At 37.8% G+C, this 12615-nt stretch overlaps 1 protein-coding gene across 2 annotated transcripts in view; it reads right to left on the bottom strand.

Moving 5' to 3' along the window:
* The window catches only part of LOC150077445 (chromatin remodeling regulator CECR2-like), a 285275-nt gene that overhangs the window by 212580 nt on the left and 60080 nt on the right, over window positions 1–12615 (bottom strand). For both annotated transcript variants that reach the window (XM_090386312.1, XM_090386313.1), the window contains exon 3: window positions 12154–12254. In XM_090386312.1, the coding sequence (XP_090242438.1) occupies window positions 12154–12254 (101 nt within the window). The remainder of the gene's footprint in view (window positions 1–12153; window positions 12255–12615) is intronic.

Genomic DNA, 12615 nt, shown 5'->3' with positions numbered 1-12615 from the left:
GTTGATATGGATATCAGAGACATGGTGTCACATAGACATAAGCAGTGCAGAACTGGAATTTGGGGAGTACAATGTGTACAGAAAGGATAGAGAAGACAGAAAGGGAGGAGGGGTTATACTGTTAGTTAAGAAACAAAATTTAAGGAAGTGCATCCAATTGATGTTCGTGGGCAATGCAATGTTGAGTCTGTTTAGCATGACATAAGCACTGGGAAAGAAAATATGAGAGTAAGTGTGTTATAGGCCAAATGAATCTGATGAGCATAATGAGCAATTGTGCAGAGAAATAGAGTGGGCCAGTAAATCAGAGTGTCTTATATTGGGAGATTTTAATTTCCCGGAGATTGACTGGAATTTGTGGGTTGGTCACTCACACATTAGCAAAGCTTTTGTGGATTTATTGGATGATTCTTTTCTACAGCAGCATGTTCGGGAGGCAACTAGAGGGAGTAATACTATTGATCTGATTATCAGTAGTGATTCTTCATGCAACAAAAACCTGCAGATAAAGGAACCACTAGGTGTCAGTGATAGTGTGCTGAAGTGGGATTTACTCAATGAGGTAACTTCCATCAACTGTAAAGGGAAGGGTTGTTGCTTTCGAAAAGGTGACTACAGTGGTCTGAGACAGTATTTAAATTCTATACGGTAGGACCAATTGATGATGTTACCAACAGCAAATTCAAAATGGGAAGTATTTAAAGAATTAATCTTGGAAGCTACTAGACTTTTTATACCAACAAAGAAATATTGTTCAAGATTTAGGCCTAAATGGATGCCAGATGAACTAATTAGATATTAGCATTAGTAGAGGCATATGATGCAAGAAAGCAAGCTTATTCAGCATCAGCCAAAAAAAAAAAAAAAAACACCACCACTCCCATTTCACCCCTCCGTTCGCTCGAAATACCTGTCCAGTTGAGCCTGAAATTTGTTTAGGCTATCAACTTCAACAACAAGTGATGGAAGTCGGTTCCACCAACCAACCACCCACTGGCCAAAGGCAAATTTCCGCACATCTATCCGACATCCGTCCTTCCTCAATTTGAATTTATGCCCTCTGAGCTGATTATTCTGAGCAAGATGAAGAATCCCATTGGCATTGAGCATGCTCAAACCATTCAAAGTCTTATACGCCTCTATCAGATCACCTCGCCGGTGCCTAGTCTCCAGACTCTGTAATTTGCAAAACTTAAGCCTTTCTTCGTAAGAGCAACCCTTTGTTCCATTCACTAATCTTGTTGCCCTTCTCTGTACCCTGATATGTGATGGAGAAGCAAAATGCATGGGATACGTACAAATTAACATGTGGCACCGAAGCCTATGATAGATATAAGCTGGTCTGTAACTAAGTTACAAAGGTTAGGAAGGCGAAGGCAGATTACGAGAAATTTTTGGCAGAGGATGGAAAGAAAAACAGCAAAACGTTCTTTACTTATGTAAACTCTACAAGGAAAGGGATGAATCAGATTGGTCCACTTGATATTGATGGTTCAACTGTTGATGATCCTGCTTAGGTAGCTAACAAACTAAATGAATATTTTGCGTCTACATTCACACGAGTTATTCAGGGAGGGGAATGCCAGAGGTGTATTTAACTCTGGCAGTAAGCTGGATAATCTTGTAATAACTGAGAGTAAAGTGGAGGAGAAATTGTTGAAAATAAACATAAGAAAGGCACCTGAGTTGGAAGGAATCTATCCCATTATATTAAACGAGCGGCAAAGGAAGTAAGCAAACTCTTAGGCATAATTATGAGAGCTTCCCGGGACTCAGGGGAGGTACCCATGGACTGGAGATGTGCAAATGTGACCCCAATCCTCAAAGGAGGATCAAAGGGAGACACAGGTAATTACAGACCTGTCAGTTTAACTTCTGTTCCAGGGAAATTAATGGGGGCACTGGTTAAAGAAGCATTGCAGGATTATCTAGACAAGACTTCAGTTATAGCTCGGACACAGCATGGGTTTGTTAAGGGGAAGTCTTGTCTGACAAATTTGATTGGATACTATGAAAGAGTACAAGAATATTTGCTGATGCTACCAAGGCAGTGTTAGGTTGGTCGAAAATGGCTAGCTAGCAGGCAGAGGTGAAGGTGATTCTTGCACTGTTTCTATGGAATTGAGCAGAAGCCTTAAAAGAAAGGTGCTGGTGATTTCAAGGACAGTTGGGAGTCATCATGAAACAGTAAGTGCATTGGCTGTGTTGGAGTCATAATTTTATAACTGCCAATTAAAAATAATTGGCAGTTATTAAATTATGACAATATGGCAATTTTAATTGATCATTGTACACATTAATTGAGAAAATAAGAATAGTAATTCTTATTTGCTCAATTAAAATAAGCCTGTTCTATATTCTACAACACCACTGCCCCCCCCCCCCTTGTGTTCTGTTTTCTTAATTATTTATATGAGGAGTCACCAACCTTTTTAACGTAGTCACAAAGGAACTGGATGCAAAGAATAACTCTGATATCATATATTTGGATCTTAGAAAGGCTTTTGATACTGTTGCGCCTGGAAGACTGCTGAACAAATTGGAGCAGTGTGGCATTGGAGGCAAATTGCTGCTATGGATAAAGGGATGGTTGAGCAGGAGAAGACAGAGTGGTAATCAATGGGACTGCTCTTCGTGGACTAATGTTATTAGCGGAGTCCCTCAAGGTTTAGTGTTGGGTCCATTATTGTTTTCTGTATTTATAAATGATACTGATGATGGTATATCAGACTTAATGTCCAAGTTTGAATACAAAGGTTGGCAGGGTTGTTAATGACAGTACACTGCTACAACAGGATCTAGAAAAGTTGAGCAGATGGGCTGAGAGAGGGCAAATGAAGTTTAATATTGACAAATGTAAAGTACTACATATGGGAAGCAGTAATTCCAGAGTAACATATCAACTCTGTGGTACCACAATGACTGTGGTAGAGAATGAAAAGGACCGCGGGGTAATTGTGCAGGCAGATACGAATTTTCTGAGCAGTGCAGATGATCCGCATGAGTAGCTCATGGTGTCTTATCAATGATACACAGGAATTTTTCTAGCAGGGATAAGGAGGTGATTATCCCCTTGTATAAGGCAATGGTAAAACCACACCTTGAGTACTGTATACAAAATCCTTCTTAAAATAAGGCCTCCAGACATGTATACAGGTCTGGAGGCATCATTTTAAGAAGGATGTAGAGCTGTTGGAACGAGTACAGAGAAGGGCAACAAGATTAATGAATGGAACAAAGGGTTGCTCTTATGAAGAAAGGCTTAAGTTTTGCAAATTAGTGACTGGAGACTAGGCACCTGTGAGGTGATCTAATTGAGGTGTATAAAGCCTTCAATGGTTTGTGCATGCTCAATGCTGATGGGATTCTTCCTCTTGCTCAGAATAATCGACTGAGAGGGCATAAATTCAAATTGAGGAAAGACAGTTGTAATATAGATGTGCGGAAGTTTGCCTTTAGCCAGCCGGTGGCTGATTGCTGGAACAAACTTCAATCTATCGTTGTAGAAGTCGATAGCTTAAATACATTCAAGGCATAACTTGACAAACATTTGGAGCGAGGGGATGGGTGAAATAAAATGTTTTTTTTTTTTTTTTTTTTTTTTTTGGTTGATGCTATATAAGTTTGCTTTTTTGCATCATGTGCCCTTGCTAATGCTAAAGAATGTGACCCAACAGGGTCTAAGTCATTCTGTTATGGTAACCAATTCCCAAACTGCAGATGAGGAGAATAATTCACAACTGCAAGTATTGGAAACGCTGAAATCATGCAACACAGACTACGGTTCAGATGAAGATTGGATGCAGCCAAAATTATCACTCTACTGTCCATATGGCTACTTGTAGGGTTTCTTTGATTGTGTCAATTGCCTCCTCCCTGGTCTAACTGAAGAAACTTCAAAACTGCTGAGCATGATATGCTCTGCCAATGAAATCAGAGCAAGTTGAGTGGTCAGGTCTATGGGTATGTGAGCAAAAAAAATAATAATAAAACCTTTGCACATTATATCTTTGAAAGGATGCCCTTCCAATCTAAAAATGTCCCAGGTTAATTTCACTTTATTTTTGTACACAAGTATTCACCCTCTTAGGTTTCATACACCATATACTACACATATTCTAAACACAGTACACTATGCATGCTGAAATGGGGAAAACCACCACTGCCATCTGACAACTAAAACAGTACACTATGCATATTCTAAAAGTGATTAAGAATATATAATTTGCACTTCTGGGTCTGCTAGTAGGAAGGGATAAGGAGGAGATAAATCATTAAAGGCCTATTTCTGGTTCTACATATTTGTGTAACTATTTCCCCTTCTAAAATCAAAACTTCATGCCTCTGAATGTGAGCACAAATATACTGTAACTGTTTTATGCACTCTTCACAGAGTTAAAAAGGTTGGTGACTCCTCATATAAATAATTAAGAAAACAGAACACAAGGGGGGGGGGGCAGTGGTGTTGTAGAATATAGAACAGGCTTATTTTAATTGAGCAAATAAGAATTACTATTCTTATTTTCTCAATTAATGTGTACAATGATCAATTAAAATTGCCATATTGTCATAATTTAATAACTGCCAATTATTTTTAATTGGCAGTTATAAAATTATGACTCCAACACAGCCAATGCACTTACTGTTTCATGATGACTCCCAACTGTCCTTGAAATCACCAGCACCTTGCTTTTAAGGCTTCTGCTCAATTCCATAGAAACAGTGCAAGAATCACCTTCACCTCTGCCTGCTAGCTAGCCATTTTCGACCAACCTAACACTGCCTTGATAGCATCAGCAAATATTCTTGTACTCTTTCTATTTAAGCAAATCCCATCCCTGTAGAAGCAGTCTCTCTTGTTACCAACCACTGACCACACTAAGAAAAATTCTACTGCATGAGCCTTGCCAATCAGTTTGGTGGAAGATTTTGCAAGGCTCTCATCATATACTCCCTCCTGTGCTGTTTGGGCAGAATTGCACTCATTCAAATTTAACCCTAACTCCCAACTTTTTTTTTCAACATTGCCCTGTACTTGTTAAATTAGTCTGCAGATCTCCTACTGTTAATGCCATTAGTGCCAATGTGTCAACAATATCACCTTTTGTGCCCTTACAAGATGATATAACCTCTACAATGTCGTCGTTTTCCCTCTGCCAGACATACCCAGGTCCTATTTACCTATCTTTTTTCACAATATATTTCCTGTTTCCCTTACAACAGAATCACTGACACCTAGCTCTTGTGGGACAAGCTCATTCTGTCTTGGGGGTTGCCATTGTGTTGCTTAATGATTAAGTGCAAGCTTTGGCATTGATGTGGGCAGTTCAGAGCTTGATGGGCCTGCCAATTTAATTCCTTTGATAGAATCCTTGAAGAACATGGCATCCACCATGTTCTTCAAGCTGTCATAAAGGCCAATGACAATGCTGAGTTCGTGCTTAATATCCTAATATTCTTTACATTGAGCAAAGACATCTCTCTTTGGCAATATCATGTCCCATTTCTGATAGCTCTTCAAACATCAAACAAGCCATAAATTTCATGTTTGTTTCCAATATTGGTCTTGAGTTTTGCATCAAGAAAGGTACATCATCTATCTTTCAAAACATCTCAAACAGGAATGGAGCTTATGGTATTAACCCGAATTTAATGAGTTCAATTTTCACTAAGAAATTAAGTAATTAATGCATTTACACAAATCATTCATTAACATCATGAATCTGGATATAATAAGGATAATGATTATAAACAGTATGATAATGCTAACAAACACTGCTGTACAAATTGGAGCAGTATGGCATCAAGGGCAAGTTGCTGCTATGGATAAAGGGATGGTTAAGTGAGAGAAGACAGAGTGATAATCAATGGACAATGCTCTTCGTGGACTAATGTTATTAGTGGAGTTCCCAAGGGATGAACGTTGGCCCATTTTGTTTTCTATATTTATCAATGATATTGATGAAGGTATATCATGTTGATAGATTGATTTAGAAATTCTTGGCGCAAGAGCTACTGTGGCTAAAATGTGCCTGGAAGGTTTTTTACAACCATTGGTATATCAGGCTTAATGTCCACGTTAGCAGGCGATACCAAAGTTGGCAAAAAGAAGAGAAGAAGCTCTACGCTCACCTGCTGCAGGTGTGGCAAGAGAAATGGACAAACTCCCATACAGGGGAGATAACCAGAAAATTTATACCTGATGTCGGCAGGGTCTACCCTAAGTTCCCAACGTGGTTCTCACCTGGACTCCATGCAGCATACCTTCTCACTGGACATGGCGCCATCAATGCCAAACTTTCCCTTTTGGGAATTGAAGAGGACCCTACCTATACTTGCGGCGGTTTGGAGAGCTGGCAACATCTAATGTATGATTGCCAGCTTTATGATGACCTCTGCAACATCCTAATAACAAAGATCCTATATTGTCCTAGAGGACGGGAGCACAACATACTGGATGCAAAACAAGGGTACCTGGCTTTCTCCTGCTGCGCCCAAGAGCTCTTCGCAAAAAGACGAGTGCTCGCTGCAATGAAGCACAACTGAACCCTATACATGACAACCAGGAATAACAACTGAACCTACTTAATAAAGGACAAGAACTGACTTGATTAAACTGGAAGGGACCTGGTCCCACGAGTGATATCCCTAATGAGAACACCAATACCACTGAAGACCAACTGCAGCTTGCTGCTGGTCATCTTGGCTCTCAGACCATGCTCCCTTGCATGGTCCTATCTTTTCCCCTCTCCCCGGCAGGGGAAGGGGACGATATTTTCCATCCCCTCACCTGAGGGGATGGAAATGGGTTGAGCACACTGAATTCTGATGGGATCCTTCCACTTGTTCAGATTATGAACCTAAGGGGGCATAAATTCAAATTAAGAAAGGACAGATGTAGAATAGATGTGCGGAAATTTGCCTTTAGCCAGCGGGTGGTTAATTGCTGGAACAAACTTCCATCTGTCATTGTGGAAGTTGATAGGTTGAATAAATTTAAGGAGGAACTGGACAGGCATTTGGAGGGAATGGTGTGATTTTTTTTTGGCTGATGCTGCATAAGCTCATACACTTGCTTTCTTGCATCACATGCCACCACTGCTACTACTACTACCTCCTTGCCACTCCTCTCTTCGCCTGGTGGGGCATGGGCCTGCCCCACTAATTATCTGGAATTGCCTTCTCTATCATCCCCATATTTCTGTCTTTCCCCCCAGCATTCTGTATCCCCCCACTCTACCTAATATGCAAGTGTATACCCCACATAACTTAAAATTTAATAATGACTAAATTTAATTGCATTCACACTAAACTCATTTGGCCTTTCTACTCAATTCTCTTAACCCCCCATGGAGCAGAAATTTCATTTTATTATATATATATTTTTTTTTAGGTCCTAGCCACTGAAATCTTAGGAAATTAGGTGGCAGGACCTGCCAAAGTAAATATTTCAATACTAGTGTACCTGGTCTGCTTCCACGAGGCATAGTGTGGACAACGTTGGGCCTCAGTAAGGGTCTAGCAGCTAAATGGCTAGAAGAACAATGATACACAACACTACCCTCATACAATATCCATACACTTTTAAATCTCTGGCCTTTACAGTGAACTGTTACAACCACAATGAAAGAAACCCCTGGTGCCGTTAGACACGAACACACTATAGACTATATACCAAAGTTGGCAAGGTTATTAATGACAGTACATTGCTGGAAGAGGATCTAGAAAAGTAGGGTAGATGGGTTGAGAAGCAACAACTGAAATTTAACATTTACAAATGCAAAGTATACTACATATGGGTTGCAATAACCCCGGAATACGGTACCAACTGGGTGATTGGGCACTCAGGGTAGTGGAGAATTAAAAAGACCTGAGGTTAATTGCTCAGTCAGATATGAAGTTCTCTTAGCTATGCAGACAGGCTGCCAGGAGAGCTCATGGGGTTTTGCCAATGATATACATGAATTTTTCAAGCAGGTATAAGGAGATTGTTATTATTTGGTTTTTAGGAGCATTAGAAACTAAGGCCATATTGCTCCGGGGATATGCGGTGGTCATTTCCTGACCTTTCCGCATCCTCCGTATTTGGTCGTCACGGGCTCGAACCACGGTCTAATCAAGAAGCATGTGCTATGCACTGCTGCTCCTGCCCACCTGGCTACAGAGGCGCCTATAAGGAGATGATTATTCCATTGTATAAGGCAATGGTCGGGCCACATCTTGAGTACTGAATACAGGTCTTGGAGGCCTCATTTTAGGAAGGATGTGGAGCTGATTGAACAAGTACAGAGAAGGGCAATGAGATTGGTGAGTGGCAACAAAGGGGTGCTCTTACCAAGAAAGGCTTAAGTTCTGCAAATTGCATTGCCTGAAGACTAGGCATCTGCAAGGTAATCTGATTGAGGTTTTAAGGCTTTGAATGATTTGAGCAAGCTCAATGCTGATGGAATTCTTCCTCTTGCTCTGATTACGCACTTGATGGAGCATAAATACAAACTGAGGAAAGGCAATTGCAGAATAGATGTGAGGAAATTTGCCTTTAGCCAGTGAGTGGTTGATTGTTGGAACAAACTCCATCTACCATTGTGGAAGTTGACAGCTTAAATAAATTCAAGAAAGAACTGGACTAACGTTTGCAGCGAATGGATAGGTGCAGCAGGAAGATTTTTTTGCTAATGCTGTTTAAGCGTGCTCTCTTGCATCATATGTTAATAACAGCTGAACTAGTAGTTTAATGGTTAAAATATTTTCATGCGTATTCTAGTATGTGATTAAATCCAGATGCAGAGGGTTTTTTTTGTACCTTCCCCCACATCCTAGACATTCCTTGATTTTTTTTTTTTTTTTTTTTTAAACACAAAACTGAATATAAATGAGAAATATAAACGAAAGAGCATGTCACTGGGAAGCAGTGTTGAATTCAGAGCATTTACACCAATGGGGGAAAATGTAAACTTTGGTGGGGGAGGGGAGACATGTAGTATATGTGTATATTTTTTATAATTATTTAATATTTATAACATATGTATATGTTACAAACAAATCTGTATATTTATGAATGTTATAATAGGACAATATGAGAAAACAAAATAGGAAACAAAAACAAATATTTATTATTTAACTATTTAACATCTAAATGCTAATAGTCAGTTCACAAAAACCACATTCAGTTAAAAAAAGACCCCATACAACGAATATGTAATAAAAGCTTATACAGCCACAGCAACAGAAAAAAACTAATCAAAAAAATAAATAATGTGATAAACAAAAAACCAAAATCTTACTCCTAACCTTTCAAAAAAGGAATTTCAATGCATCAAAAAATTAGCCACAAATAAAAACATCATCGTTCAAAAGGCTGATAAAGGTGACTCATAGTATTAATAAACAAATCCAATTATGTCAACAAATTGACAAACCTCCTACAAGATACAAACAAATACCATAAACTAGGCAAAAATCCTATCAAATCGAAAAAGAACTAAAAAAGATTACGCTCTGAAGAAAAGATTAGCAGCAATTTGTACACAGACCTCTAAACCCATACTACGCGTTCACCCTACATATTCAGAGTCACCAAGTTGCATAAACCAGACAAACCACTGAGGCCCATAGTAAGCTTCAAAAATACATCAACAGCAAACTTAGCAAAATTTATGGTTGACGTACTAAAACCCTAATGAAATATTTCAAATATAGCTCTTTTGAAGATGGTATTAACAAAAAGCCCCTATCTGGCTTCAGGACATCATCTCCCTTTATGCCTACAATTACTCCGTATGCAAGGATTTAGGACAAAAGCTGGCTTTTTCCTTCGTCCTCCTTCCATATAATTGCAATTTCAACACTTTCTGAATTACACCTCACCCGGATGCAGCCATTCCTGAAGAAAATCCCAGGTAAGAGTATTCTTCTGCTTTAAAATAAAATATATAATATTCCTAAAATTTAATATTCCTTTAAAATTTCCAAAAATAGCCTACACTACCCTTTTCAAAAAAATCCACAAAATTTATTTTAAATCCATAATGAGATCGCAGATCCTCTACAAGGAAAAATTACAATAAATTATTAGCATTTGTCTGATTTTATGAAAATTGGCAGGTCTCGGTTACTCAAGTTCTCTGTCCAACTGTCTAATAAAGTTTCGAGTCTTTAGAACCTCCATATATTTTTTCACTCTAAGTCATATAACAAAAACCACATTAATGACAATAATCATAGTTTAATAATCTGAAAATCACAGATTAAAATTTGCAAAAAAAATTATACAAATGATAATCAAACAAGCAAGTATTATAATTTTATTCATCTTTGTTTTTTCTTTGCATATGTATCAATCACTTCATTTATTAATTTTTCAGATAATTCATTCGGGTCTTCTACACTTGTCTTAAAAGAAATCTTGCAAATGTTTCTCAATTTTGTCATCTATCAATTCATTTTGCTGAAAGAACATTCAGCACTATCAGTTGAAACAGGAATACAGCATAGCTTGATACATAATGTCTTTAGCTGAACATATCCAATATTTGATTCCAAAATTGAATGTATAAGATTGTTGAATATGTTTTCTGTTTTTGGCACATATTTAAATGAGAGAATGTCATTCCACAAAGGATCAAAATTCAAATTTAGACAAGATGAGATTATCTTTGTCATCTCCTGTTAGTTCGCAGAAAGATTTCGTTGATTCAAACTATGCAGTAATGCCAATGATCAACATTGCTTTGTCATTAAAACAAACTTGCACTGAAAGACTTTCTACCCCAACTGCACTGTCTGCACGACTTTGAGTGATATTATTTATAAAAGGCAGCAAGGATAAAAGAATCAAAGATTGGAAATCCCTGTGGTCGACAGCTGAATTTTTCTTGTTTCAGTTCCTGCACGTTTTCTTTGTTTTAGTTTTCTATACATGTACATAGCTTTATTTCTTTGTCCTTCAATGGGCATTCATCAAGGTAACCTGGTAACAGATGATCCCAACACAAACTACATATAGTACAGATATATATATAATAAAAAGTTTATAAAATGCATTGTTCATAGGCTGCGACCAAGATGTTAGCTTGTCTGTGGTATACAAACTAAGAATGAGCCATAAGTAGTCTCTTGCTGTGGAAAAAATAAAAATAAATAAAGGGAACCTGAAAACCATAAAGTGAAACTGCTGACAATTGAAATAGTGGCTGCAATAGACTCCTCTCTCTGCACAGACATTGTTTAGCCCTTCCCCTGAAACTCGCGGGACACTCTCTAATTACAAATAGCATCCGTCACTGAGGAAACAATTCAGGCAAACCTATTCACAGCCTGCAATCCAGTCATTGTCTTGTTTGCAATATACAGACAGTCACAAGTAGACTGTTAGTGTGGAAATAAAGGGAACCTGTAAACCATAAAATGAAAATACCAACAATTGAAACAGTGGCTTTTAGTTAAAATTTGTGCAGCCAGAAATAGCGCCATTTAATTATTTTGAAAATTTCGTGTCTGTTGAATTTTAGTGATTTATTTTCATCGCGTACCACTGGTGGTACGAGTACAACACTTTGGGAAACACTGCTTTAATTGTGATTTTTTGTGTTAAGTTTATTTGACATAAATTTATTGAATTAATGTTTTATAATGACAACATTGTGTAATCTAAATCTGATAATATGGATCCTTAAGAGTGCAGTAAGAAGAAAATTTCAATTAAAATTAAACAAGAATTTGTGGTCAAATTTTCAACATCTGAGATCTTGGAAGGAATATTAAAATAAAAATTTCTATTTTTTGCTGGTTCGCGATGAAAATAAATTCTACCAGGATGAAACACTTTTTTGGATTCAATACTGCTGTGAAGGGAATTTACTGATTAAATAAACCGCTACGAATGAAATTGGTAACTTATTTTTGACCTTTTTATTACGAGTATCATAAAATTGGTAAAAAAATTTTTTTTTCCAAAATTTGTCTTTATTGAAATACTATGATCAGGTTTAGTATTCCTTTTAAAAAATTCCATATACGATGATTACTTCAACCGCTTACTCAGCAGTACACCAAGTTCAATTAATATGTATATAATATTACATTACCTTCTAAAACTGTTGACCAATAACAATGTATATGGTGATAATATTTCAGAACAGTCCAACTACTTACTTCACTCCCTTCAATTCAGAGCAACCCTGAAGAAGACGTATAATTAACAACTGCAAAGGGCTATTGTCAAAATCATCATGTAGCAGAGCTTCTTCCAAATCCTTGAACAGAGAAAAAATTATTAGACAGTTCATCTATAATCCCACAAATTATGCAAAAATATTTTGTTTGTAAGTTCGTTTACTTTACAGTAAGCCCTCAACATTAACAGATTTAATATTTGTGTTAGGTTTATGTTTTTGTTTAGCGAAAAGTGAAAGTAAAGTAAACTGCAGCCATTATCAACCGACTGCAGGGTGGAAGCCTCCTCAACAATTCATGTTGAGGATAATGGACCATAATCTGCCATGCTGGTCCAGTGCAGGTTGGCAGATCCATCATATTTAGCAGTCAGGGGCTTGAATCCTGGGCTACTCAAAGAGCATGTGCTACTGCACTCCCTCTCCTGACCACTCGCCTATA

The sequence above is a fragment of the Mastigoproctus giganteus genome, chromosome 12, assembly GCF_048544385.1.
Source record: "Mastigoproctus giganteus isolate SK-2022 chromosome 12, ASM4854438v1, whole genome shotgun sequence".
Taxonomy (NCBI): domain Eukaryota; kingdom Metazoa; phylum Arthropoda; class Arachnida; order Uropygi; family Thelyphonidae; genus Mastigoproctus; species Mastigoproctus giganteus.
This window is presented reverse-complemented; position numbering and strand designations above follow the sequence as displayed.